The 26,570-nt window shown below is 51.2% G+C and overlaps 5 protein-coding genes across 18 annotated transcripts; 2 read left to right on the top strand and 3 right to left on the bottom strand.

Annotated features, from left to right (window-relative positions):
- The first annotated feature begins 81 nt into the window (after positions 1-81).
- TSLIG1 (tRNA splicing ligase complex subunit 1) lies at positions 82-5,573 on the top strand. Of its 2 annotated transcripts, XR_014935342.1 has the most exons (9): positions 82-139; positions 1,126-1,341; positions 2,175-2,199; positions 2,603-2,724; positions 2,952-3,034; positions 3,372-3,424; positions 3,662-3,698; positions 3,950-4,120; positions 5,435-5,573. XR_014935342.1 is itself a non-coding variant. In XM_015883315.3 (8 exons), exons 2-8 carry the CDS (start codon positions 1,254-1,256, stop codon positions 4,034-4,036), a joined length of 495 nt encoding a protein of 164 aa, XP_015738801.1. In that variant the 5' UTR covers positions 82-139; positions 1,126-1,253; the 3' UTR covers positions 4,037-4,744. The 2 variants fall into 2 exon arrangements, 1 of the variants encoding a protein (XP_015738801.1); XM_015883315.3 differs by lacking the exon at positions 5,435-5,573 and having other exon boundaries at positions 3,950-4,744.
- On the bottom strand, positions 5,114-8,158 carry LOC116654341 (zinc finger and BTB domain-containing protein 8A-like). 4 transcript variants are annotated; one of them, XM_085518526.1, is made up of 5 exons: positions 8,004-8,158; positions 6,623-7,605; positions 5,921-6,087; positions 5,676-5,720; positions 5,114-5,588 (listed from the first exon to the last, which is right to left on the bottom strand). In XM_085518526.1, the coding sequence occupies exons 2-5, from the start codon at positions 7,575-7,577 to the stop codon at positions 5,391-5,393; spliced, it is 1,365 nt and encodes a 454-aa protein (XP_085374652.1). In that variant the 5' UTR covers positions 7,578-7,605; positions 8,004-8,158; the 3' UTR covers positions 5,114-5,390. The 4 variants fall into 4 exon arrangements, with proteins under 4 accessions (XP_085374652.1, XP_032304825.1, XP_032304826.1 ...); XM_032448934.2 differs by having other exon boundaries at positions 5,114-5,720; positions 6,623-7,681; XM_032448935.2 differs by having other exon boundaries at positions 5,114-5,720.
- Positions 8,159-9,292: 1,134 nt separating this feature from the next.
- Positions 9,293-14,039, bottom strand: ZBTB8A (zinc finger and BTB domain containing 8A). Of its 6 annotated transcripts, none has more exons than XM_085518515.1 (4): positions 13,946-14,039; positions 11,727-12,685; positions 11,152-11,324; positions 9,293-10,761 (listed from the first exon to the last, which is right to left on the bottom strand). In XM_085518515.1, the coding sequence occupies exons 2-4, from the start codon at positions 12,661-12,663 to the stop codon at positions 10,429-10,431; spliced, it is 1,443 nt and encodes a 480-aa protein (XP_085374641.1). In that variant the 5' UTR covers positions 12,664-12,685; positions 13,946-14,039; the 3' UTR covers positions 9,293-10,428. The 6 variants fall into 6 exon arrangements, with proteins under 6 accessions (XP_085374641.1, XP_085374642.1, XP_085374639.1 ...); XM_085518516.1 differs by having other exon boundaries at positions 11,152-11,321; XM_085518513.1 differs by lacking the exon at positions 13,946-14,039 and adding an exon at positions 13,190-13,856.
- Positions 14,040-15,757: 1,718 nt separating this feature from the next.
- Positions 15,758-21,048, bottom strand: ZBTB8B (zinc finger and BTB domain containing 8B). 5 transcript variants are annotated; one of them, XR_014935338.1, is made up of 5 exons: positions 20,972-21,032; positions 19,838-20,773; positions 19,663-19,758; positions 18,732-18,910; positions 15,758-18,414 (listed from the first exon to the last, which is right to left on the bottom strand). XR_014935338.1 is itself a non-coding variant. In XM_032448940.2 (4 exons), exons 2-4 carry the CDS (start codon positions 20,763-20,765, stop codon positions 18,103-18,105), a joined length of 1,419 nt encoding a protein of 472 aa, XP_032304831.1. In that variant the 5' UTR covers positions 20,766-20,773; positions 20,972-21,048; the 3' UTR covers positions 15,758-18,102. The 5 variants fall into 5 exon arrangements, 2 of the variants coding, with proteins under 2 accessions (XP_032304831.1, XP_032304832.1); XR_014935336.1 differs by having other exon boundaries at positions 19,663-20,773; positions 20,972-21,039; XR_014935337.1 differs by having other exon boundaries at positions 19,663-20,852; positions 20,898-20,984.
- A 37-nt stretch (positions 21,049-21,085) lies between these two features.
- On the top strand, positions 21,086-26,502 carry BSDC1 (BSD domain containing 1). The gene is made up of 11 exons (XM_015883301.3): positions 21,086-21,116; positions 21,206-21,266; positions 21,625-21,741; positions 22,221-22,388; positions 22,491-22,545; positions 22,823-22,938; positions 23,233-23,301; positions 23,476-23,557; positions 23,740-24,279; positions 24,686-24,789; positions 25,047-26,502. Exons 1-11 carry the CDS (start codon positions 21,106-21,108, stop codon positions 25,077-25,079), a joined length of 1,356 nt encoding a protein of 451 aa, XP_015738787.1. The 5' UTR covers positions 21,086-21,105; the 3' UTR covers positions 25,080-26,502.
- The last annotated feature ends 68 nt before the right edge of the window (positions 26,503-26,570 follow it).

Raw genomic sequence — 26,570 nt, 5'->3', positions numbered from 1 at the left:
TTCCGCCAATCGGAGAGAGGCAAGGGGCGGGAACGAGGGGCAGGAGAGCGCGCTCGGCGGTCACGTGTGAGGGCGGCCATTTCCGCGGAGCCATTTCCGGACGGAGCGGGTGGGCGGCTCTTAAAGGGACAGTGCCCCGGTGAGTGCGGTCTGCGCGGGGGGGGGGGGGGGTCTGCAGGATGGCACCGTGAGCCGGCCCCGAGCTGCCCCTGAGCTCTGTCCTACCGGTTACCGGTCGCTTAATGGGTCTCTGTGACCCGCCCCGTTCCCGGTTTGTGGCTCCGTTCACACTCAGCCCTGTGCTCTTTCGGCCTTATTCCCTCCCAGGAGCGTTTCCCAGCTCGCAGGTCTCGGTGCTGATCTGCGAACAGAACCCGGAGATCCCGTGTGGGATCGTCCCATGGCCGGCAGTGAGAGCTGCTCCTATGGGAAAAGCCACGGTGGACTCACGTGGGATGTCGGGAAATAATTACCCTGAAGTTAATGGGGCGCTGCAGCCGGTCTGATGTGTTTGCGAGGGAGAGTCGGTGTGGAACCGACTGGTGGGATCCACTGGGTGGGATTGAAGTGCTCCATAACGATGTGCTGTGCCCCATAATAATGTGCTGTGCCCCATAATAATGTGCTGTGCCCCATAACGACATGCTGTGCCCCATCACAACGTGCTGTGCCCCATCACAACGTGCTGTGCCCCATAACGACGTGCTGTGCCCCATAACAATGTGCTGTGCCCCATCATGTGCCATGACACACAGCAGGCTGTGTACCCTGTGCAGTGAAGCTCCAAAGCCAAAGTTACCCGTGTAACTTACTGTAGAGCTGGTAGAATTATGTCCTCGTAGATGCAGTATTTTATTGCTGGAGGGTGATTCACACGGAAGGATCAGGGTTCCTCCCTGCAGAGGCTGAAGGGCACACTGTTGGTGCATGCTCTCGGTGCACACTGTTGGTGCATTGCACACTGTCAGTGCACACTGTTGGTGCATGCTCTCAGTGCACACTGTTGGTGCATTGCACACTGTCAGTGCTCGCTGTCGGTGCGGTGCTGGGTGTCACTGCTGTGTGCCGGCAGTGTGAGCAGCACAGCACTGAACTCTGTGCTTCTAATCTTGTTTTCATGCACAGCCTGTGTGCAGCTGCTCCCCATCGGCTGCTGCTGAGAGCCCCAGCTGGAAGCAGCTCTCCTGTCCAGCCCAGCAACACCCTGCAGTGGCAGTGGCCATGTTCAGTGTGAGCAGGAAGTGAGCGCAGCGATGGCAGGCGAGGAGCGGGACTACAACCTGACGGAGGAGCAGAAGGCTGTGAAGGCCAAGTACCCACCGCTCACCAAGAAGTACGAATGTGAGTGACACTGATACACTGTGTGTGTGTGTGTGTGTGTGTAAGAGGGAAATGGGAGGAGCTCTTTAGGTGCTTGTGGGGTTTCGTACTGTGCCAGTGTCTGTGTTCAGGCTGTGGGATGCATCTGGCGTTGGATAATAGAGCGGAGATAACTGCAATTGCTGTTATTGCACACAGCTCCTTCTCTGCCCCAAGTGCCTTCTAAGTGGCTGTCAGCACAAGGGCTGCCTTGGGCACAGCAGAGTGTGTGTCTGTTGGAGGGACGGAGCAGGAGCACGGTGACACATTACAACCATTAACGTTGTTTCCATAATTGGCAAAGGTTTTCTCTTATATTCACTGGAATTTGTTTGCTTTAGTGACAGTTGTTGAGGAGCAGTTCATGTGTGTGAGCTCTGAGCAGCCTCACAATGAACCTCCAGCTGCAGCAGTTGCAGGGCACACTGTGCTCTATGTCCCAGGGTGGCTGTCTCTAACACTATGGCTTTATTTTGCATTTCTCTGGTTCCTCTAAAGGAATGTAAATGGTGTTTGTGTAAAACTTGACACACACTTGGGATGTTAAGCCTGGTTAAAGGCTTTCACTGCAGTTAACCTGCAGAGCCTGTTGCATTACGGTAACCACACACAGTGCTGTACGTGTGGGGGCTTCTGCTGAGCAGAAATAATCCAAGATTTCATCTGTGCTGTTGTTTCTATGGTACTAGAAAATAGACACGCAGTTTTATGTCTCAAGTTTAAGTCATTGTTATAACATTGATATCCAACACTTCTAATCCTCTTTTGAAGTTCTATTTGCTGATGCTGTGCCTTTCTTTTCTTTCCCTCCCCAGATCTGGATCACACAGCTGACGTGCAGTAAGTCTGGGCTGCTCCCACTGCTGGGGGTGCACGGGGCCACACAGTGTATTTCTGATGCACTATTCTTGTGGTGCTTAAGCCTCTGTTATTGGAAATCTAGTCAACTCCTGCCCTTACAGCGCGTTTCATCTCAGCAGCACTCCGTCATAGACACCCATTTACATTACAAAGGGCATTCCTCTTGTCTGGTGAAATAAGAATTTTCCTTTTTCTCCTAAGAAATACTTCTCACATCCTGTAGGAAGAAAAATCTCCATAATCTCCCCATACATGTAAGCTCAGACAAGCATTTCTGTGCAATGACCTCCTTTGCATTTGTTCTTACATTCGTATTTCTCGCCTGCGTAGTACATTGGGGTTTTATGGTTACAGAGCAGTGAGTTACCCCGTGTCTCTCTAGGCTGCACGCATGGGGAGACACTTTGGAAGAAGCCTTTGAGCAGTGCGTCATGGCCATGTTTGGGTACATGACTGATACAGGGACTGTGGAGCCTCTGGACACTGTCGAAGTAGAAGCAGAAGGTAAAAACTGCACTGACTTCTCATAGTGGAGCTGTGGGAACCCTATTAGTGGAATGTACCAAAATCCTCTGAGTCTTCTGATGTAGTTTTGTAGTAGTTAATTATAATTAAACTAAGGATCAGTGATCTGAATCTTATAGTAATGCAGGAGCTCATAAATATCTTAAACATCTGGGTGTTCTTGCTGGGACCATCAGCTGATTACCTTCTCTGCTTTAACCACACAGGACATGATATGTTGTCCCTTCTCTTCCACTTCTTGGATGAGTGGCTGTATAAATTCAGTGCTAATGAGTTCTTTATACCCAGGGTAAGTACCGTGTTTTGTTCTGTTTCCATTTTAGGACAAGCCTTTTCTCTGATAAGCCACTTTTGAATGCAGTGTCCTTTTAGGAAGAAAAAGGGACTCAGCAGATCACTTTGAAACAGGAGAATAAGACACAAAGAGCGGAGAAGCAAACACTCAGCTTTGTTTCCAAGACTGCCAGTCATTAGGTGCAGTCATTAGGAGTAGTTCGTGTCTTTGAGAATGCTCCAGTTCTCTGGGTTTAGATTTCATATAAACAGTGGAATATTCTTGCTAATGAGATTTAGTGCCCTAAGATAGAAATGTTGGTGACAGGCTTTTCCACTTGTTTTCTCTGCAGGAGGTGAAAGTGCTTTCCATCGACCGAATGCGATTCAAAATAAGATCAATAGGGTGAGTTTAAATGACCCATCGAGTAATTAATATCTTCCATGATGACAAAAACTGCCCTCAAGTCACCACTGTGAAATATCGTGAGGTGCCGAAGATCACAAATACTTTATACAAAGGAGCTCCTGCCCTTCCTTTGAGGTTTTAATTTGAGCCTAACTGTCCAAGGCTCACCAGTGAAACAGGCTGTAACATTTGATTAGATGCTAACAGTACAACCTTTTCTTTTTGCCTTTAAAGGTGGGGAGAAGAATTCTCTTTACCAAAACACCCCCAGGTACGTCTGTATATTGCTTATGTTTTAGAGTAGGTTGGGAATTTGTAGCATTCAGGAAGCAATAAAATAAAGGAAGTGGGGAGTTTTGTATGTCCTATTTAGCTTGGCCAAAGAGTATGTTTGGAACAAATAAACTTACAACATATGGGGGAGAAAAACTGCCCTTTGTAGAACGTGGTAAATATTAGGTATCACAATGGAGTGCTACAAGGTGTGTAGAAAATCAGTGCCTTTGTGTCTTTTCTCACCAGGGCACAGAGGTCAAAGCCATCACTTACTCAGCCATGCAAATCTGTGAAGAAGAGAAGCCAGAAGTCTTTGTCATCATTGATATTTAAAGCAAGTTTAACACAGTGGCTGGCAAAGTCCCTTCAGAACTTCGAGCCCTGGGAAGTGACTAAGGAATTAGTTCAGATCATAAGGTGAAGGGGGTGCTGGGGAATGTTATCCTGTGCTTTGGTGTGAAGATGGTGATCCAGACCAACACCAGCCTGCCAGGACAGAGCTGGTTGGGTCTGGGGGGGGATGTGAGATGAGCTGTAGGGGATGGAAGTCCTTCAGATGCTGGTGGTTGGCTCTGAAGGCAATGAATGAAGTAAATAGAGAAATCAATGAAGCTGCCAAAGTGCTGCCTTTGGTTGGGCAGCAGGGAAGTGTTCATCTACATCATTTCATGCAACAATTTAAAAATTTTGAGCCAACATCCCCCTTCACATAATCAGAAGTTTCCGAAATGCCTGCGGGGGGTCAGAACCAACATGGGGCTGATCCTCTTTAAATTATACTATCTTTAAATTATACTGATTATTAAACATAATATTAACCATCACCCTTCTGAGAACGTCCCCAGGCCGCCAGGTGGGGCTGCTTTACTATAAATACGTTTCCAAAGGCTCCTGTGTCCTGTGGTAAACCTATGGCTGCCTCACCTCTGCTTTGATGTAAAGGTGCTTTAAATCGGGTTTTAAAGGGATAAAATATAATCATTGTGTTTTGTTTTTTAATTAGAAAGTTTTAGTGTTGAAATAAAGCGTTGACTGGTAGAACTTCTGTGTGTGTAATTATTGCTGGTGACATTTGAGTTTAATCAGCTGCATTCGTGCTTTGTTCTCCACCACGGTGAGCAAACCCTGCTGTAAATAAGGCTGCAGATGGATTCATTTGCCGAACGTACAGAATTAAGTGGGATTTTCACTCAGGACGACCCCTGGTGCTCCATTGTGGTGCTGTGGGGAAGGAGGAGGCCCGGCCCTGCGCCACCCCAGGGACAAGGCCTCAGAGTTGGGTGGGAATGTGTACAATGAGAGCGGAGGGTTTCTTAACTTCCTAGGTGTTAATTAGTGTCAACAAAAAGCTTTTATGCTCCTTAGATGCTTGCTTTTGTAAGACTTTTCCAAAGCAATTATCCACAGCCGTTTGTTCTTGTTTGTTTTTAATCTGTATGCCTTATAATCTTCCCTGTGGAAAGGCTTATTTATATATTCATTATGAACAGAAGCTCTGAGTAAAACTTGGTCAAAACGCAAAGCAATTCTTCTAAATAGTCTCCAGACAGTGAGTAAATTCTGGATATTTGAAGTAGTTACACTGCTAGATGTTTATAAGCACTTAATGAAGCTAATAAACCAGTGTTAGCTGGTAGAACACGAGTAATTTAATCTTGAATACAGCAGTAACAAATATACAAATCATCTACCTAAGGTTTGGCTTCACCTTTTCATCTGTCTCCTCTGCAGTGCCGTCCGCAACACGTCGGACAACTAAATTATACGGCTCTTCCTCTGCTGTGCCGTCATCCGACTTCTGATCCTCCTCCAGAGCCCACCTGGAATGTTTGCTTCCCACGGAGCTGTCAGGGCATTGCTCAGCATCCATCCCCGCGGGGCTGCCCTGCAGGTTGGTCTCAGTCACACACTTGTGGCACAGCCTGTAGCGCCGCGTTCCCTGCTGCACAACGCAGCCCGTCTGCTCGCTCACCTGGCGCTTGCACTTCCTGCAGACCAGCTTCCCAGCTTGGTGTATCTAAAGGGGTTTAGAATTCCAAGTGTCAGTGTTCACCCAATAACACTACGGTCAAAAACAAACACGTCACTGAGTCGCTCTAAGAAGCGAAAGTAAAAACTCTGCCAACTTCAGTGAGTGAAGTTGTGCTGGTTCCAGCAATAGCTGAGCAGCACTAACAGACCCTCGTGCTTTTCCCCCAGCCCCCCGTGCTGTTGTACCGTCTGGAAGTGGTTCCGCAGATGCTCCAGCCGGGTGAACCTCTTCCCACACGCCTCACATGGATACGGCCTCTCTCCAGTGTGACACCGCAGGTGGCGCTTCAGGTCTGCGCGGCGCTTCACTGTGTGTGTGCAGAACGGGCACTTGAACCGCATGCGAGGTAGGTCTGTGATGGGAGCACAGGTCATGGTCAAACAACAGCGGCCTGTGGTATATCAGGATGCATATCATCTTAATCTTGTCCTGTTATAACAAGCTATAGGCATATCAAGTTAGTTTCCAATATAACATGCATAAGAATACATCTGTAAACCATCTGGAGCTGAGACAGTTTGGTAGAATACATAAAACATCTCCAAGTTCTGGTTTGGACCTTGTGGGAAATGCAGTATTGCTCCAATGACACGAGAGCAGAGAAACTACACGAGATTCCGTCCCTCAGCTCAGCTCCTCAGGCTCCATTCAGCTCCATTTGGAACCAAATCACCAGGCAGCTCTTATTTTAAGCTCACACAGCACCTGGGTCTGATTCTAATCCTCATGCCTCATTCTGGCTTTACAGCCTCATGTTCTGTTAGGCACTACAACAGAACAGATCGAGGGAACAACAGACAGGACATCATGGAGAGCCTTAGGAAATTCTCCCATCTCACTTCCTCTAAATAACAACAAACTGTGCAAAAATCAAATGTACTTTTTACCTTCGTTCCAACTACTCATTACACCTAAAACTGTGGGCACTGAGCTGTACAGTTCTTCTGCCTTTAGTTCCATGAACTCAGAAGTTTGTGACAGTTCTTCCAGTGGAGCAACAGGCCACCTCTTGGGTGTCCCTTCTGGTTCGTCATTACAGCCATCAGCACCGTGACCAACATCATTCTCAGCATCACATTCAGCCTCCTCCTTATCTCGAGAGCTGTGCTTGCAGTCTGATGCATCACAACCCTCATCCCGCTCAGCTTTGTTTGCTTTGCACTGCACAAACTCCCGTGGCTGGGACAGCCCTAAGTGCTTTCGGCGCTTCCTGGCCGAGCCCTGCTGCTTTCTGCCCTGCTTTGAGAGCTGTGTTTCTGCCCGCTGGAGGATCCCCTGTGAGGACAGACAAGTGCTGTAACCGCTCCAGGAATTCTCGCTCACCACATTGGCCTTTCCATCTGAAAGGCAGTACGAGCGCCTTGGGTTGCTCTTTGCTTTCCTCCTTGAGCGATACAGCGCTGTGTGAGCAGGCTCGCCGGCTGTGCTTTTGGCCGACAGGCTCAGGTAATGATCCTTCTCCTTCTCATTAATATCCAGAGACGACTTAATGAATGTCTTGCAGACGTTAAGAATGTCCGTCATCTGCAGGTAACTGGCTGCAGACATCACCTCGATCACGTTCTGCCCCGTTAAGGGCAATATTCCCGAGTACACAAAGTCCAGGATGACCATGAAGGTCTCTGGGGAGAACACCTCGAACGTGGCCACGGTGGGTTGGCTCGTGTCCTTGGAGCTCTGCGAGAGCAGCATCTTGAAGTACCCGCTGCTGGCAAACAGCACATTGCGGTGCGCCCTGAACAGCCGCCCCTCCACCACGATGCTGCAGTCACAGAACAGCTCCTGCTTCCGCTGCTCGTTCAGCTGCTCCAGGAGGTGAAACTGGTGGGACGAAATCTCCATCCCAACAGGGGAACGACGGGGAGCGACTCTACAGCAAGAAACAAACGGCTGTGATGATGGAAAGCGACTCGAATGGTGCTGCATCCTCTTCTAAGAGTCGAGCCCTGTATTTAGAGACCCGCAATCTCTGCATGTTATCACAGCTAACGCAGCTCTGAGGCTCCACCATCTCAGCGCCATCCCGGCTCAGTCCCACTTCCCCCCCCGCTCTCCGCTCCCCGCCGCCCTTTGTTGCCGCGCCCGGTTTCTCTCCTTCTCGCCCGGTTTCTGGCCGCCAATGGCGCCCGTTGGCGCTGCCGGGGCTCCGCGGCCCGCCCGGCTCCCGGCGGCGAACGGCGGCACGGCCGGACCGCGGGGCTGCGGCTCCCGGCGCCGTCCCGCCCGCAGCCCCGCACACGGGCTCCCTCCGCCCCGGCCGCCACTCACCGCCGGGTTCCGCGGGCGGCTGCCGCTCGCTCGGTCGCGATGGAGGCGCGGGCGGAGGGTGCGGGGTCCCCGGCTCCGCTCGGGCCACGCTCAGCGCCCCGTTCCCGCAGCCCCGAGCCCTGGAAGCCCGAGCGGGAGAGAAACAAAAGGTATTTGCTGACGTGGGCGTTGGACACGGACGCCCGAGGGCTGGGGACACAATTAAAGGGGCAACGCACCGACTGCAGCCACAGCCCAGCAGCTCCCGACGTCTGACCGCCCTCACACCCATAAGCAATGGGAGCCCGCTACCATCCCCATACACCGCAAAGGCGCCACCTGAATGGGAAATACTTGTAGTCTGTAGAGTAGGATGGATTCCTTTATTCAATAGCAGCATTTTTGTAACAGGAAAGTCTTGTATTCAAACAACGGAGGACATCCAGAACCAAAGGGCTGCAAATGGGTGTGTGTTGTTATGCTCAGGGATGGAGATTGAAAGGGATCCCGGGGTCCAGACACTGACACTGATTCCTGTAGCTGATCAGGCATTTCTGAGCTTCAATAAGGTCAAATTGAATAATAAGTGGAGCTGAAGATCTGGAGCTGTTTGCCCCGTTTAGAATATCTGCAGTTCAGAGTCACCAACTACAAAACCAAACCATGAGCAATGAAGACACTGACATGGCTGAGGCATGGGAGGCTTCGACAGTGAGCAGGAAGAAACGCTGTCATGTATCCCATAACAGCTTTATACGTAACAGAAAAGGGTTTCGTACAAGCTTTACTGCAAATGGATAAATAAATGAGAAGGATCCCAAAGTCCTGGAGGATGGAATGTCTAAGAGCCAGGAGGAAAGAAAGGATTCAGCGTGTAACAGGGTCAGCACCTGACTGAGCCTCTGCTGCAGGGTCTTGTGCTCGTAACTATTTCACAGCTCACAATAAATGGATGGTTTTGCCTTTTTTTCTCCTATCTGGAGCAACGTGTATCCCAAACTGGACGATGATACGTCCAGAGTTTGAAAGGTTTGTTCATTTGGAGCTTTTTTTGTGGGGTTTTTTAATTGTGAAAACAGCTGAAAGCCGCCTTCAGCATCTAAGGATAAAATGAAGTGTCTTTTGTGTGACTTGGCAGTTCTAAAAGCAATATTCAGATCTGTTCCTGACAGTGAATTAAATTCCTGGTAACAGCCCATTATGGTCTTTGCTTTCCCTTTTTGGAATAAAAATGTTATTTATGCTCATGAATGGCTGGTGGTTCTTACAGGAGCGTGAAGGCGGCAATCACGAGATGCAATGCAAGGAGATTAAAAGAAAATAAAACAGCATTGTTTTAATTTAGAGGAAAACAAACAAAATATATGATTGGATACGTCAAATGAAGAGCATGGAAGATATAAGGCACTTAATTCAGCTTGTCTTGTAATACAAAAACAAGGAAACAACTGAAAGTAAAGCGGTAGATGTAAAATGGTCATCTTTTAAATACAAAACGTAACTGAGCTGTGGGCTCTGCAGTGTGGAGCTACAGCTCCAGGCTTAGAAGATACTTTAAAAATGACTACAAGCATTTAGGGATGGCGCTGAGAATAATAAAGGTGTATAAAAGCAATAAAACCCTGCTCCACCAGGGCAAATCAGTAATTCTTTTGCCTGTACTTAATGTCTTCCTATGGGCAGATTGTTCCATTTGCCCCTTGTAGCCACTTCACATCTTTTTTTTTCCCTAAAGAATCCAGTCCCACTATTCTTAGATGTACAATATCTAATTAAATTGGGTATTGATCCAGAAATCCCTTTGCTTCTAGAAACTCCCTGGAGTACACAGGAATTAATAGTGTCATCTTTGCTGTTTGCAGTTAAGGTTTCAGGCCTGCATTGACACAGTTTTCCCCTTCCAGCCCAAACACAACACATCTCAGACTGAGTTCCCCATTTTCAGAGGGAATAAGTTTGACAAGAAAATGCTTTTCCAGTTACATGCTAAACATTTTTATATGCTTTTTCTTAATTCTTTGCCTAGCTTTTCTAATCATGACATAATATGAAGACTTAATGAAATTTCATGGAAAATTATCTTTATTTCTGAATGCTGAAGAGTAATTTACACCGATGTGCAACTTTTGTAAGCATTTAGACCTCACCTCTTTGAAAGAGGTTTTGAGAAGAGACTCACTGTACCGTAAAACCTCGTCCTTGTACTTCAGCCTCCGGGATCAGCCGTTACTCCATTGAGGGCACATTATTTCTAATGAAGCAAAGTATGGGGATTTCGATAGCAAAACTCAGGATGGACTCAATGATATGTCCATGAACACATGCAAGTCTGGCCCTGTCCAAGAGAAGCCAGCAGGTCTCTGTAGATGTCAGGCTGGTGGAGGGCTCACGGGCAGACAGGATTTCCACGTAAAAGGAATTCCATGCACTCGTGTTTGTCTCACAACTACCTGATATTTGGTTTTACTTCCTTCTCCTCTGCTTCATCCTCACTGTCATCAACCTGCTGGATGACCAAGTCAGACGACCCGTCCTCCACGATCTCCACATCGGATTTGTTGTCTTCCCCGTAGTGCCACCTGGAATCCTTATCCCCGTCTGCTGGAAATTCAAGGGGCGCTTCAGCCTCCAAGTCAATGCGGATGCTGTCGATGCCGGCTTCAGCCAGGCACTCGTTGCAGAGCCTGTAGCGCCTGGTCCCCTCCTGCACCACCTGTCCCGTCAGCTCCGTCACGTGGCGTTTACACTTCCTGCAGATCAGCTTACAGGCCTGATGAATCTGGGAAAATTGAGAGGAATCCATTTATACAGCATCAGAGAGGAAGCGTTTAATGACAAAAAGTAAAGCTAGAGTGCCATCAAATGTCAGCATTAACTCATTGTGAGCAGCGGTCAGACATCAATCACGAGACATCCACAGGAGCTCCAGTTGTGCACTTCATCCCATTACAGACCTCACGCAGTGCAGTGCCTTTGTGAGCCAACAAAGGAACTCATCCTCTTTCATTGGAATTATGCTTCAAATGGACTTAAGCAAAACCAAGTTAATTATCTACTCCCTATTCTTTACGGGAGTCAATGTATCAACCAGACAGGCTGGCACTGTGTTTAATCACACTGAGATGGACTCACACATCAAGTGAAACTCACGGTTACCAACAATACGTACAGTGCGGAAGTGGCTGCTGAGGTGATCCAGCCTGCTGAACCGCTTCCCACACGCCTCACACGGGTACGGCCGCTCTCCTGTATGGCACCGCAGGTGACGCTTCAGGTCTGCTTTCCTTTTCACCATGTGAGTGCAGAACGGGCACTTGAACCTCATCCTGGGCAGATCGTCTGCTGGGAAACAGTTGGAGTTTTAAAAGAAGTCGTAACATACCCGTCGTTTAGTTACTCCAGTTACTGAAAGCAACAGAAACAGAACAGAAAATGGCTTCTATTTTAAAGACATTGTAGGTCTTTTCAGATACAGCTCTTGTGTAAATTACAACATCGAGGGAAAAGGAGCGGGGCTATCAGCAACATTACAGTGAGAATAACAAACCAAAACGATCGTGACTGTGTAGCTCTAAGACATGAAGAATATGTACTTTGCAAAGCTCAACTTCACTCATTCATCACTCTCCAAGTGTTGATCTCAGCTTTCCAAGCCTACATCCCTGAAAACACAAAGCCTTTCTGGTAAATGCTCCTTCAGCACTGTGTGTTTCTCACTGACACAGCACGGAGACCCCCTCCTACCTTCAGCCCAGCCTCCCATCACACCTACAATGGAGGGCATGCTGGGGTACTGCTCGTCTGCTTTTGGAGACTTGGATTTGCTGGAAGGACGGGGCGAGTCGCGCTCCTGCTGCGACACGGCTGAGCGCCTGGAGATCACATCGGAGCCCTGGCCATACTGAAACCCCACGTGAGGAGATTCCGCTTCTGCCTCAATCTGAACCTGGTCCTCAGGTTGAGAAATGTGGCCAGCAGGCTCAGCAGCCCTGTCCTCCAGTTTGCTGGATTTATAGTGTGGAATGTCAGCGGGTTGCTGCAGTCCCGGGTGTCGGGATTTCTTTATGGCATCCTGCCTTTGCTCGTGCTTGGACAGCTGCTGCTGCGTGTTTCTTTGAGAAGCTGGATAGTAGTTGAAGTTGCTCCAAGTGTTTCCCCTCATACACGTCCCTTGCTCTGGGTTTGGCTGTGGATGTGGGGGGCTGCTTTCTGCCCTCCAGCCCGCGCCGTACAGACACGGCTGCTCCCCGCCATTGGAATTCACCTCCTTGTCTGAGAGGCTGAAGTATCGATCCTTCTCCTTCTCACTGATGTCCAGAGACGACTTGATGAACGTTTTACACACGCTGATAACGTCGGTCATCTGAAGGTAACTGGCGGCCGACATCACCTCGATGACGTTCTGACCAGTGAGAGACAGTTTGCCCGAATACACAAAGTCCAGAATAACTGTGAAAGTGTCCGGAGAAAACGCCTGGAAGGTGGCGGTGGTGGGTTGAGTCATTTCCTTGGAGCTCTGCGAGAGCAGCATCTTGAAGTACCCGCTGCTGGCAAACAGCACATTGCGGTGCGCCCTGAACACTTTGCCCTCCACCAGGATGTTGCAGTCACAGAACAGCTCCTGCCTGCGCTGCTCATTGAGCTGCTCCAGGAGGTGAAACTGGTGGGACGAAATCTCCATCCCAAAGCAGATGTGCTGTGCTCTAGGAAACAAAGGGATTAAAACAAATTACAATCGTGAATTCCACGTTGCGCTGCTCGCCAAGGCCGGCAGACCCCATTTAATGGATATTCTGAAAAATAATCTTATTGAAACACACAAATATATTTGAATTAAATATCCCAATATCCACCACCAGGCATTGCTGTTCGAAAAGGATGGAACGAGTCCATGTGAGGCTGCCTGTGCTGTTTGGCAGCGATGTCAGAGCTCCGAATGAGCAGCAGCAGCATCCTCAGATGGAGGCTGAGAAACGCGGCGGCACCGTTCAGCCGTTCACCGTCATGGCGAGGAGCCCAAGGAGCCCGAGGAGCCCGAGGGAACCGGCAGAGCTGCGGCCTGTGCCCGGTGCTGCCGTTCCCGCACCGCCCGAATCCGGCCGGGCTCGAATCCATCCCCGCCCGAGGGACCAGAAACGGGAACTCGGCTCCGGCCTCATCCCTCCCGTCCCGGGCTGCCCCCATTGGCCGCCGCCGCCGCCACTCACCGCGCCCCGCCCGCACCGGCCGCCGGCAGCCCGTGACGCCCGGCGGCACTGTGCCCGCCCGCCAAGGCGCGGAGCCGCCGCCCGGTATCGGCCGCGATGCCGCCCCGGGGCCGCCGCCCCCGCTCCCGGTGCTTTAACACGGAGCGGCGCCCTCGGCCGCCGTCCCGCGTGGCGCTGCCCTCGGCTCCGCTCGGCTCCGTGCGGGACGCGCCGCCCGCCGCCCCGTGGCCCCGGCTCCGCTCGTTCCCGCCCCGCTCCCGCCGTGTCCCTGAGCCGCCCCCGCCCGCCCCGCCCGGCTCAGTCCCACTTCCCCCCCCGCTCTCCGCTCCCGCGCCGCCCTTTGTTGCCGCGCCCGGTTTCTCTCCTTCTCGCCCGGTTTCTGGCCGCCAATGGCGCCCGTTGGCGCTGCCGGGGCTCCGCGGCCCGCCCGGCTCCCGGCGGCGAACGGCGGCACGGCCGGACCGCGGGGCTGCGGCTCCCGGCGCCGTCCCGCCCGCAGCCCCGCACACGGGCTCCCTCCGCCCCGGCCGCCACTCACCGCCGGGTTCCGCGGGCGGCTGCCGCTCGCTCGGTCGCGATGGAGGCGCGGGCGGAGGGTGCGGGGTCCCCGGCTCCGCTCGGGCCACGCTCAGCGCCCCGTTCCCGCAGCCCCGAGCCCTGGAAGCCCGAGCGGGAGAGAAACAAAAGGTATTTGCTGACGTGGGCGTTGGACACGGACGCCCGAGGGCTGGGGACACAATTAAAGGGGCAACGCACCGACTGCAGCCACAGCCCAGCAGCTCCCGACGTCTGACCGCCCTGCAGCTCGCGCCGCTTCCGTCCCGCACACACACACGATCCGTCCGGGTGGGGCTGCGATGTCCCGGTTGTTTCTCACACCTTTATGTGTAACACGGGCCCAAATGACCCAAATCCTTCCTTAACGTATCTGCAGCTTCCCCAGGAGGAGATGCGATGTCTTTCCTTCACATCTCAGTTGTCTTTGGAAAAAGCAGCACAACGCCTTCAATCAACCTCCACCTCTCGACTTCTCTCGCTCCAAGTTTGACACCCTTCACCTTCCTCTTCTTACCACCAGCGTCTTTTCTCTCCTGACCCTCATTTGTTAATCATCCCTTGTCCCATGTTCTGCCTTAGCTGTATCCTCGGTTCCTTTCAACCTTCCCTTGCATAAACTTCAGACATTCCATCTTGAATCAATTTACGTTCCTTTCCCCATCGTAGCAGAAGCAGGAAGGCACCTAAAGGCTTTTTCCTCCCCCACTTTCATTCTCGCAGTCTCTCCTCTCTTCACATTCAATTTACGTCCATTTATGTTGGATCGTTGTATTTCCCCGCTTTTATTCCCCTTTTTAATAAACTTCTGTTGTTTTCTCAGTTCTGTCTCATTTCGAATTTTGCTGTGCAGGCCACACTAAAAATCCTTCATGTGTCTGTGTTCTTTCAGAAAGAGAACAGAGAGATGACAAAAGTCCAGCACAGCTTTGCATGAATTCCTATGGGGCGTGAGCCAGCCAAGGCAGGGAAGAATGAAGCAAGTGAAATACATGGGAATTTATAAAATCACATCAGGATCAATAGGAAGTGATTGTCAGCTGCTGATCCTGGTGTAAGGGGAGGTGACGGCAAATGAAGCGATAGCGGTTGGCAGCAACAGAGCAGCAGGATGTGGTTCTTCACCTGACATAGGCAGGCACAGGAGCTCCTTGTTGTGCAGTTGTGGAAGCGAAATGTGAGCGTTACACGAGGCAAGGGTACAGCTATTGAGACCAGGGTACAGCTATTGAGACCAGGGTACAGCTATTGAGACCAGGGTACAGCTATTGAGACCTGTGAGTTACCTGCCATGCACCTCTGTAAGCCTCCATGTCTGTAAGAGGAGCATTCAGGTATTAGTGCTGCTAAACGCCTCTTGTTTCCTCGCACAGAGCAGGCAGCTGTTGTGAGCAGGACAACAGGGCAGATGAACTCGTGTTTGTCCTGGTGTTACAGCCCAGCTCTGCAATCCCTGAGTTCACAAAGCCCTGGACAGTGGCTGCCAATAATCCATGTGCCTGTCGGTTCAACTAAGCAGCACCACTTGTGTATATGACATCCTACATCATGGTTTCCCCCCACTTCCATATCCCAAATAGTTCTTGTACTGAAAAATTCCTTCTGAAAAGAATAGATTGTGGGTATTTGTTCTGCACGACCCAGCTGACACTGCACAGACCAGGTGCTTTCCTGGCGATACCAGAGGGCACCGAGCTCAGCAGTTTTATCAGTGCAAGCAGGAGTTTAAGGGTTCTCCATCGGCTACAAAGAGGTCATAGAATTTTAAAACTAGGGGAAAAATGCTGTGATATCTCGAGTAAACAAATCAGATCTTTAAACCTGATACGAGTGCTCAGAATACTCAGAATAGTTCAGGAAACGCCCAGAAATTCACCCAGTGCAGCTGGGATCACAATGGAACAGAATGGGGGTTTTCTCAGACATCAGGACTCGTTTCGCCCTGTGCTGCACAGCAACACATCACAGCCATTCCAATGCTTACAAAATAACAATAATAATCAAAGCCAAAGCAACCCTCTGAGAGTTTTATTTTCTAGACAATCAGAACGCTCCAGAATGCTCCGAGATCCACAAATATACTTAAGTCACTTCTACAGGTAAGGTAAGATCGATGAGAATTGGTCACTTAAAGTGGGCAAAAGGACTCCAGCTATGAAAGTGCCATAAAACATCAGTAACGACACAACCACATCTGCAAGATTTACAAGGTCTCGCACCAACAGGTAGAACGCACTATGGACAGCAGTGCAGCACGTGATCCTCCTGCAGTCTGTGTGGCCTTTAAGAACTTTGAGGAGATTACAGTAGAAATGAGTTTTGTAGAACCATTTTTCATTTGTTGGTTAAGCACCACGTGAATGTTTTATAACAGCTACATCGCTGCCTCGCAGCTTGTGGAGGCTGCAATTACAGTGGAAGGTTTCAGGAAAACATCAAAAACCGGGACGGGAAGCACAGCAAACACTGACATGAACATTCGGGCACAAGAACGTGGATCAACTCCATCCGCTTCTATTGAATACAAAAGCTGAAGGACTCAGCTGAAAACAAAGCAGCACAACATGACAGATCAACAGGAAACATCGATTCTGGTGCTCACTTTCGATCTGGAACACGAACAGCACAGCCCCCCCCTACTCAGAGTCACACAAACCATAGCACAGCTCCGTTCTCTATGCACAAGACACACAAGAACAACCTCTAAGACCAAAGAAAGCAGATTGCAGGAAAATTGCTGGAGGTCTCTGCAGTTATTCCTGCAGCTTTTACTACAGACTTTCACAAGAGCTTCACTTTCCCTCCTCTGAACGTCTTTCAGTTTCAGAGTTGGCTGCGCTGCTGCTCAGCACAGCTCAGTGGGGCAGGATCAGCTCCTGACAGCTCCACACCACGCTCAGCTGATCCCAGCTCTCGTCGCCTCTATTTACAATGACTTGGCGTCGTCATGCTAGAAGGACCAGTCCAGCTGTGCTGTGATGCCTGGTCACTATGTGTCATTGCAGGTCCCTATTTACATTCTCATCTCACTTTCATTAGTGAGCTCATCTCCTAACAAACACAGATAATGCCCCTTTTTGGGTGTCCATACTCACAGAAATCCTTCCAATATCAGATAATCAGATACCAAAAGAATACGTTGCACATACTTAACAAAAACAGAACAGCAATTCAAAATGCTGGTGCTCATGGGCTGCAGGTGGCATTTCCAAATATGCTGGCACCATTTTGTTCTGATTTCCAGAAGTGCTTCAGACCCAAAACTCCAGCCAAATTGTCAGAGGAGCTCAGCTCCAGAGCTCAGGAGCTCATCTTCACAAGACAGCCTTCATTTAGATGAGTTAGATGAGTAACAGGGGACTACAGAGCCCTGCATTCTTTTTGTCTCATCCCGTTCAGCTATTACAAACTAAAACGTACAGACAATCTGGAATAGGAACTTCTGAAAGCTTACTCAGCTTAAGTTACAGAAAATAAATGTAGAAACTTCATGTAAAGGTGGGAGGAATTGCTGTTCATCAGCCATGTCTGGTTACAACCTTCTGATCTTCAGCTAGGAAAATTAATGTGCAAATTTGCCTTTTCCTTTGACATGAACAAACCTGTGCTCAGAACAGCTTAAGCCAAAACTGCTCGTGTCTAAGTGACATCAAGGACACACCTGAAGAGCTGCGGTCTGAGCTCCTGAAAGACAAAGATGGAGTAAAAACAATTTGGAAAGAGAAACTTGTTCTCTAAATTCTTGTAAGCTAAGGATATGTGAAATGTATTTATTCTCACTTTATGCTTTCATCAGCAGCATATTTTTGTTATCCTGACACACCTGCCCTGGTTTCCAGGTCACAGTAAGTCTATGAAAAGACACAAGGTTTACAGTTCAGATAATGCTGTCCTAATACAGAGAGATCACAGCTTCGTTTAGAAAAGTCAAAAGGACGAAAGCCACATTTCTTCTAATTGAATCTTCAAAGAGATGATGGTGCCCCTTTCAGACCAGGGGTTAAGGAGCACAACATCTTTATTTGAAGAAACCTGTTATCAAAAACAACAGCGGTTCTGCCTACAGGACACCGCCTCCTCCTCGAACCCGAGAGGCAGAGACACAGCTGGAGATTGCAGATAAAACCTCTGTGAACCCCAGGCAGATCCTTCACAAATTCTGGTGCACAGCACTGAGAACTTAAAAGTGTTATAAAGAATTTGAATTCTTCCCATTCTTCTAATAAAAAACTGAATAATAATTTAAAGAAAATCAACAAACCAACTCAGTGTCACGAGCTGGATAAATACAAAGTGTTCTGCTGCAGACCAACCACTGTCAGAGAGAGACTTTCAGTCCCCCCCACCTCCTCCCACTGCTACGTAAGTGTTTCTCGGTCTGCCAAGCTCCTGTGGACTTCCTGCTTGTCCTCAGCATCATCATCTTCAGCGGGATCGTTCTCCTCCCCAGACTCCACGTATATGGGCCAGTCATTATCCGTATCACCCTTCTCCTGGCCCTCTGACGATGGTTCCATCAGACTGAGGTTAATGGGCATCGAGTCCTCATGCGTGGTGGTCACACAAGTGCAGCTGTCACACAAACCAAAGCGTCGTAACCCTTGAGACAGGCTGCTTGTGAATGTTCTCCTGCAACCCTTACAGATAATCGGCTTATTGGATCGATGCACCTGAAGTTAAAAATAAAACGTTATGGTAACAAAAGCAATCCGTAGCCTTGGATGTTTATAGGGTGCTGGACTGCCCATATTCCTAAAACAAACATCTACAGTTAAGCTACGGGGCAGCAACTCTACCACATCTCCAGCAACAGAAATCTGGGGCTACGTAAGGACTAACGAATCAAATATTAGTTCCTTCAACTTATCATTAACAAAGCTTACCTCACATTGGCAACAACCTTTGTCCAAGATGTTCTGGGAAACGTGCTCAGGAAACAACAAACTCGGTCTGCTTTAAGAATTCCCCAATAATCCTCCACACTTACACTCAGAGCGTGACTGCGGAGGTGCTCCTGCCGAGTGAAGCGCTTCCCACACGTCTCACAGGGGTACGGCCGCTCGCCCGTGTGGGAGCGGATGTGTCGCTTCAGGATTCCCTTCTGCTTGGCCGTGTAGGGACAGAACGGGCATTTGTGAAGCTTGATTGGCACAACCAGCACATCACCTTGGGGAAAAAACACAAGGCATTGCATTAGGTGGCTCAGTGACGGTAGCTACGTTGGCTTCTTGTCCTCGCCATAACTCCAAGACAGGACAATTCACTTCCCACTCTTTCTGTACTTGGCTTACCTGGAATTTCTGTGTTGTACAATTGCAAAAACCTCTGATCCAAAGACTTAAGGAATGGGGAAAAAGTAAGCAAACTGTGTTGGATGCTCTCAGCTCACAGCACGCCACAAACCTCAGGCATGATGATGGAGAGACTAAGACTGGATTTGTGACTACCAGAGTCATGACCTAAAAGCATTGGGAGAACATAATGTGGTTTTGGTTTTAAGATCATACCTGAATACTTGAACCAGAAATAACAAGAAAGTGAGAGCTGGCTGTCCAGAATAGAACGTTCCATGAAAGTTTCCCTCTCTGCTGCCTGCATTACTGCTGTTCCATCCATTTCTGTCTTTTTGAAGGTCAAATAACAGCAAATGGACACTGTCCTGCAGCCGATTAACTGGAAGGAGCTCCAATGGAATGAGCTCATTGTGGTGTAGCAGATTATACAGAACGCTCCTCCTGGAGAAGCCCAACTTATCTCCCTGTTTGTGCTTCTAGGAAAGAACAACCTTCTCACAATTCCAGTGTTTTAAATTTGCCTCCCATTCAACCAGGTCCCAACTGAGACCATTTAGAGGGTCACCAACACTGAGCTCCAGAACCTGTTTCAAAGAGACTGCGGAACCTATTACAAATACTTACCTTCCAAATGCTGCACTGAATAAACGAGTACAGCTTTCATTTGAAGTCCAGAACAACAGTTTATTTCACTATGGCATAACATTCAGCAACGCATTCCTGAACAAGAGAGAGTAACACAGGTCACACGACCAAGCGCTTTCCTCCCCAATCACGACTGACCCACGAGTCCTCTCACCTGTGTCCTCCCCATACCAGTCGCTGTGAATGTCCATCATGGAGCTCATGGCTACCCCCGTGTCCTCCGGCCGACCCTCAAAGCCCCGAACGAAGTGATGAACGACATCATCCTTCCTTTGAGCCGAGCTGTTACGCAACAAAGCCTCGAGGAACTGCTTCATGTGGAAGTTATTGCAGGCCAGGTCCATCGCCTGCCCCCCGTGCAGCCCCTCGTCCGCCTGCTCCAGAGACAACGCAGCCGGGAACTGCTGCAGCCGCCCCCCCACGTCCACCTCCACCTCATCAAACTCCACCTTGGGTTCCACCCCTTTGTGCAGGGACGAGTTGGCATCGTCCGGGGACACGCTGCCCCCGAGCTCCCTCCCCACCAGCTGCAGGGGCTGGCAGCTGCCGCACTCCCCACACGGGGGGTCGCTGTGACACTCTGCCGTCCTGTCCTTGTCCCGCAGTGCTGAGCTGGAGCTCTGCCCCTTGGTGCTGTGTGAGGGCCCTTCCCTGGCCGAGCTGCCGCTGTCAGCCTGGTAGAACGCGGCCTCGCGCTCGATCTTCCTGCAGATATCCAGCGAGGACCTGATGTACGACTTGCAGAAGTTGACCACGTCCGTCATCTGCAGGTAACTGGCCGCAGACATCACCTCGATCACGTTCTCCCCGCACAGATCCAACTTCCCGGAGTACAGGAAATCCAGGATGACGGAGAAGGCGTCGGACGTGACGATGTCGAGCGACGCGGTGCTGTGCCGCCCGCTGTCCTGGATGTAGTGGATCAGCAGGGCCCTGAAGTAGCCGCTGTTGGCGAACAGGATGTTCTTGTGCGCCTTGAAGATCCGCCCCTCCACGATGATGCTGCAGTCGCAGAAGAAATCCCGCTTGCGCTGCTCGTTCAGCTCCCCCAGGAGCTTCGCGTAGTACGACTGCATCTCCATGGCGGCTGCTACGGGCGGAGGGAGCCGTTAGAGCGGAACGAACGGGGAACCGGACAGCGGAACCGCACAGCACCGACCCGACCCGAACTGACTCGACCCGACCGGACCGGACCGGACCGGACCGGACCGGACCCGACCCGACCCGACCTGACCCGACCTGACCCCACTCGTCCCGTCCCGTCCCGTCCCGTCCCGGTCCCACTCACCGCCCCACGCCGCTCCCCGCCCCGCCGGGCCCTCCCGGAAACAGGAAGTGCCGTTCCCGGAAGTCCGCCCCTCCGCGGCAGGCGGTACCGGGAGGTGAAGGGTCGGTAAATATTGGTGACGTCACGCCGCCAAGATGGCTTACGGGTGAGTGCGGGGTGACGGCGCTGGGTCGGGCCGGGCTCGTGGGGAGCGGGGCTGGGGGTCGGTACCGGCTGATGTGTGTGTCTGTGCAGGGAGGACGGCGGCTGGTGGCGGAGCTGGCTGCAGCAGAGTTACCAGGCCGTCAAGGAGAAGGTAAAACGGCCCCGGGGCTGCGGGGAACGGCCGGGAGCCGGGATCGGGTTTGTGCCACGGCATCATCGCGTCCTGATGTGTAACGTCCTGTAACGTCCTGTAACGTCCTGCGGGTGACGGTGCTGCTTGTGTTCATTACACGGGGCTCGTTGTGAGGCTTTTCCACGCCTGTTTTTCTTCTGTTGTTTGTTTTCCAACTTTTAACTTAAAAAATACTCTGACTTGGTTTGAGTCTGGCTGTCTCCCATTGTTGTTCTGATTACTGCAGTTTTACCCCTTGCACAAGGGCGCCTTGCATTTCATTTCTGTGAGTGTGAGATGTTCCCAGAGCTCAGTCAGGCTGTTTGTCTTCCTACAGTCCACAGAAGCTTTGGAATTCATGAAGCGGGACCTGGCTGAGTTCACGCAAGTTGTGCAGCACGACACAGCCTGCACCATCGCTGCTACGGCCAGCGTGGTCAAGGACAAACTGGCAGTGAGTATCAAAGCAGGTTCTGAGCTCCTGTTCGAGCAGAATGGGATGAATAAAAGACGTACCTGAAACTGGCACATCCCTCCTGCCCCTGAGGACACAGTCCTCCCTTGTAGGTTTAATACTGAATAGGATTTTTTCACTGTAATATTGAAGCTTTGGGGATCATTGAGCTTACCAGTGTTTTCTTGCTGCCTGTGTGCTGTGCAGGCAGGTTATTGGCAGCGTCACCGAGGTGTGACATCAGACCTCAGAGCTGTCAGCTTTGTTGTTTCTGTGCCAGTCTCTGGGCTCCCCTCAGAGCCCAGCTCTGCTTCCAAACAACCCACTGTTCAACCTGCCCCACCACCACCCGGGGGCAGTGGCTGCCACCACACCCTTTGCCCAGCCCTGGCCATGAGTCATCTCAGCACATTTTTAGAGGGAGAGGAATCCTGCTTCAGGCGCTGCTCCTTACCACTATGTCACTGTCCTTCTTCAAGAGGACGGAAGCTTCCGGTGCGACTGAAAAGGTGAGGAAGGGAATCTCTGACTTCCTGGGTGTCATCTCGGACACTTTTGCTCCCTCACCAGACAAGACCATCGACTGCGATGTCATAACATTGATGGCAACACCCACAGGTACCACAGAGCCCTATGACAGTGTGAAGGTGAGCGCCCCAGCTCTGAGCTTCCCCTCAGCACTGATCCTTAAGCCTGTCCTGCTGTTATCCCTCTACTGATGGCTCTTACACATATGTGTTCTCCTCCAGGCTCGCCTCTACAGCCTCCAGTCAGACCCAGCCACCTACTGCAATGAACCTGATGGTACGGAGCCCTGCAGCTCTGCTGAGGAAAGCTGGCCTGGTGTGGGGTTTCTCTGCTTTGGCCGCACAGTGCTTGTGAATCTCCTTCCACTTGTGTGGGGTTTGATGCCACACAAAGGAGCTGTTCTCATCTCAGGGCTGCATGTCTTCTTGTCCTCCTGCCTTTCCTTACCTGATGGTTGCTCACCTCGTCTCATCTGGAGCATCTTTCCAAAGAAGCTTCCTGAAACTTTGTGCCTTGTTTATGCCAAAATTGTTGTCTCTCTTGTCCTGTGCAGGCCCTGCTGAGCTTCTTGAAGCCTGGCTTTCCCAGTTTAGATTGGAAGAGAAGAAAGGGGAGATCGCAGAATTGCTGGCAACCAGCCCTTCCATCCGAGCTCTCTACACTAAAATGGTACAGCCTTTATTACTGTAGCAGAAAAAAGTTCTGACCTGGGATGATTCCCACCTGAGCCCTGAGGAGCTGGTGGCAGAGAGTAGTTACATGGCAGTGTTGTATTCTGCCCCCACTTGTTTTTCTTGGTCCAGGATCTGTTCCTCTGTTGTTGTCTGATGTGTGTCTGAGCATCTGTTGGTGTGAGCCTCATGCTTTGTTCCATGTCTGTGTGCCTGGCGAGGCTGGTGCCTTGTGCAGGTTGCAGTGGTTCCTGTAAGGCTCATGGACTTACCCTTCCTGTGCTGTTCCCAGGTCCCTGCGGCTGTCTCCCATTTGGAGTTCTGGCAACGCTACTTCTATAAAGTGCATCGCCTGGAGCAGGTGGGTTGGGTTTCTCTCACTGTGTGGGCACTCCAGCCAGACTGAAGAGGGAGAAGGTTCTTTCCTGGGGCAGCAGGGCTGGGCTGCCTTCTGTGCCCCTGATGTTGCTGATGTTCTTGGGGGGAAAAAAAAGGTCTGGGACATGAGCAGCTGCTGATGCTGAGTTCCCTGCAGGATGAAGTCCGGAGGGAGGCTCTGAAGCAGCGCGCGGAGCAGAGCATTCACCAAGAGGAGCCAGGCTGGGAAGAGGATGAAGGTGGGTTAGATGGTGCAGGGGGTGCTGTGGGCAGATGTCAGCTACCTGTGTTAGAGAAGGTGGCAGCTCCTCCTTGCTCCCACCGGGTCAGCTCCTGGCCCAGCTTTATCTAAAACTGCTGTACTATCTGTTTCTGCTGCACTTGCTGAAACATCTCTTGCTTCTCTTCTGCCTTCTTACAGAGGAATTCCTGGGGATGTCACCCCTGCCTTGTGCAAACGTGAAATTTCCACAAGCAGCAGAGAAAGCATCGGCTCCTGCAGCCCTGGAGGGAAGCCACCCCTCTGTTCTTAAGGGACCCTCGGAGGAAAGCTGGGCCATCCTCCCTCCTGAGCTGGCCCCAGCAGAGGGGAGCCCCTCTGAGAGCAGCGAGAGCGTCTCCCTTGTGACTCAGATTGCAAACCCTGCCACAGTGCCTGCTGTGCAGCTACAAACTGGAGCGCAGCCATCTGGGGACAGAGAGCTCTCCCAGAGGCTGCTGGAGGCCACCTCCGAGGAGCAGAGCCAGCTGCCAAAGCCCCCTGAGCCGGGGTGTCCCTCTGTGCCTGCCCAGGAGCCAGCAGCGTGCTCAGAGCAACCGGCTGGGACTGGGCCCAAAGAGGTGGAGAGCAAAGCCCAAGGCAGGACAGAGACTCTGAAAGAGGAAGGACCAACTGATCTCCGGATCTTTGAGCTGAACTCTGACAGTGGGAAATCCACCCCTTCCAACAACGGCAAGAAAGGTGTGTGTGGACCAGCACCAGGCCCAGAAACCTGCTGTGTGGCAGCTTGTGGGGAAAAGGCTCTGAGTTGGAATGGAAAGCTGGGTGTGGGCTCTTGGGCTTGGAGCTGTGATGCTGGTCATGCAGACAATGGGGTCAGCTGGGCATTTCTGACAAAACATTAAGGCTGGGGAACAGCCGTAATTGACCTATGGAGAGATTTTCTGCTGTGCAGATCTCTGTCCTGGCCCACCACTCCCTGAATTGCTGTCTAGAACGTCAAGCCCAGATTCTTTGCTTTTGTGACAGTGAAGGGAGGAGAAAAGAAATCAAAGTGTCTGCTGAGCAGGGCAGCTTTTGCTTTGGCCAGAATACCTGGAGAGCAAATGCAGCCCGGGTGGCTCAGCTGTGGTGTTTGTGGTTCCAGGTTCCAGCACTGATATCAGCGAGGACTGGGAAAAGGACTTTGATTTGGATATGACTGAAGAGGAGGTGCAGCTGGCGCTGTCGAAGGTGGAGGTGTCTGGGGAGGTGAGTTGGAGGTGATCCCAGAGAGCACCAATGTTTCATCAGCTCTTTGGGGACAGGGGGGTCAGGATCAGCTGGAGCTGAATGACTTTGAGATGAGCTCAGGGAGGGAGGAGTGTTCCCCAGGGAGGGCTGGCAAACAGATCCATGTTGTGCAGACGTGGAGCTGGTGGTTGTGTCAGGTGTGTGTGCCCTGGGCAGGAGGATTTATCAGCTGCTGAGTTGTAGAGGGTATTGAGGGATGTTATTCTTTTTTGCAGCTGGAAGATGAAGAGTGGGAAGACTGGGAATAAAGCAACAGCTTCCAGCTTACCACAGGCCCATTTCCACCATCGAATGTGAATTAAACCACAGACCGGCTATTCCTTTGTGTGTAACTGTGCTGGGGGTTGCAGCTCGTGGCTGGAGGAGTTTTGCTCCTGCTAAATCCTGTGGGCAACTCAAACGACCCCTTCGGACCCGGAGGAGGGGGGAAGAAGCAGGAATTTGCTCGTACACTTAAAGCTACTGGGAGCTCGTCTGCTCTGCAGGTCAGATAGAGCGGCGAGGCCAAAACTGACCCCCAGGAGTGTCTGGTGGTGGCAGGGTGCAATGCGGTGAGGGCTGAGTGGGCGCGTGGGCAGCTGGCAGGATTGCTCGGTGCTGCCAGGCTGCTGTTGGGTCGCTGTGTGTGTGTGTATCTGTGCAGCAGCTCAGAGCTTCCCGGGTGCTGCTCCCAATCTCTCTGAGCTGCCGGCCCATTGTCCCCAATGTGTGTTGTGGCTGGGGCTGGGGGTGCTGCAGCAGGAATCCCATCTGCTGTCACACTCGTTGCTGCAATGGAAGGCGGTTGGCTTTTGGCTTTGGCCCGGAGCTGTGCTGTGCTGGAAGGAGCTGAACTCCCTGCCAAACCCTGCGCTTCTGCCTGGCTTCTTGTCTCGGAAGCTTCTTCTAATGGAAACTCACGTTGTCCCTCTGCAGCTACAACAGCTGATCTGCCTTTCTCTACTTCATTTTGTGTACTTCTAGTTACTTTCTCCAAGCTGAGCGCTCCTGGCTTGTTCTTCCCTGAGCTCTTTCTGGTTGGGCGGTGCTTTGGCTCAGCCTGGAGCAGCACCGAGCTGCAGTGCTGCCCTTCACAGAGCTGCAGCCCACCCCGGGGCCACGGGCTGCCCTCAGCTCCTTTGGTTTCCTTCACTTGAGCTCCTGCAGCTGCTTGCAATGCTCCCTTTGGACCCACCGCCCCTTTCTGGGGCAGTTCACTCTTAGTGTCATGAATTGCAGGTTGCCCTAATGGGGCTGTTTGGCCTTTCGGGAGGTGGTTTTATATGTGCTACCTTTGCTCTTCTGCCCCTTCCTTGGCTGCTTCATCTGAGCTGTGGGTTTTGTTTCTGGATTGCGTTAGTGTAGGTGCTCTTGGAAAACTTGATATTCTCCCCCCCCATTTGGGGACATTCAGATGTGGGGCTGCAGCTGCGGCTGCTCAGCACTGCGCTCCCTGGGCTCAGGGTGACCCAGGCTGGATGTGGAGCTCTGGGCCGCGCTGCTCTCATGTCTCCTGTTTTTCTTTAGTCCCACTGACCGTCTGGTTGTCTGTGCAATATTCTCTGTTTATTCCGGAGCCTTTTGTAGCTGGGGTGGAAAACCAGGAACAATTCTAACATCTGTAGTTTTGTAACTTTCTCCAAACCTTTTACAGACTTGCAGTTAACAGCAATTAAAGGAATTCCGCACTCACCACTGTGTCCTCCTTCCTTTTCCCCTGCCCTGGGCTGGGGGCAGCTGCCTCAAGGGGATCAACTGCT

The sequence above is a fragment of the Coturnix japonica genome, chromosome 17 (genome assembly GCF_054131305.1).
Source record: "Coturnix japonica strain WE chromosome 17, WE-NBRP24, whole genome shotgun sequence".
NCBI lineage: Eukaryota > Metazoa > Chordata > Aves > Galliformes > Phasianidae > Coturnix > Coturnix japonica.
This window is presented reverse-complemented; position numbering and strand designations above follow the sequence as displayed.

Coding starts and splice junctions, on each gene's coding strand:
- TSLIG1 (XM_015883315.3), top strand. CDS start 1,254: ATGGCAGGCGAGGAGCGGGACTACAACCTGACGGAGGAGCAGAAGGCT. Junction 2,725..2,951: donor TGTCGAAGTAGAAGCAGAAG/GTAAAAACTGCA, acceptor TTAACCACACAG/GACATGATATGTTGTCCCTT. Junction 3,425..3,661: donor TTCAAAATAAGATCAATAGG/GTGAGTTTAAAT, acceptor TTGCCTTTAAAG/GTGGGGAGAAGAATTCTCTT.
- LOC116654341 (XM_032448934.2), bottom strand. CDS start 7,661: ATGCAGCACCATTCGAGTCGCTTTCCATCATCACAGCCGTTTGTTTCT. Junction 6,088..6,622: donor AATGAGTAGTTGGAACGAAG/GTAAAAAGTACA, acceptor CTCCCATCACAG/ACCTACCTCGCATGCGGTTC. Junction 5,721..5,920: donor TGCGGAACCACTTCCAGACG/GTACAACAGCAC, acceptor AAACCCCTTTAG/ATACACCAAGCTGGGAAGCT.
- ZBTB8A (XM_085518515.1), bottom strand. CDS start 12,663: ATGGAGATTTCGTCCCACCAGTTTCACCTCCTGGAGCAGCTCAATGAG. Junction 11,325..11,726: donor GATGGGAGGCTGGGCTGAAG/GTAGGAGGGGGT, acceptor ACTGTTTCCCAG/CAGACGATCTGCCCAGGATG. Junction 10,762..11,151: donor TCAGCAGCCACTTCCGCACT/GTACGTATTGTT, acceptor CAATTTTCCCAG/ATTCATCAGGCCTGTAAGCT.
- ZBTB8B (XM_032448940.2), bottom strand. CDS start 20,765: ATGGAGATGCAGTCGTACTACGCGAAGCTCCTGGGGGAGCTGAACGAG. Junction 18,911..19,837: donor CTGGTATGGGGAGGACACAG/GTGAGAGGACTC, acceptor TTTTTCCCCAAG/GTGATGTGCTGGTTGTGCCA. Junction 18,415..18,731: donor TCCGCAGTCACGCTCTGAGT/GTAAGTGTGGAG, acceptor TTTTAACTTCAG/GTGCATCGATCCAATAAGCC.
- BSDC1 (XM_015883301.3), top strand. Junction 21,742..22,220: donor TGGTCAAGGACAAACTGGCA/GTGAGTATCAAA, acceptor TCCTTCTTCAAG/AGGACGGAAGCTTCCGGTGC. Junction 23,302..23,475: donor AAGTGCATCGCCTGGAGCAG/GTGGGTTGGGTT, acceptor AGTTCCCTGCAG/GATGAAGTCCGGAGGGAGGC.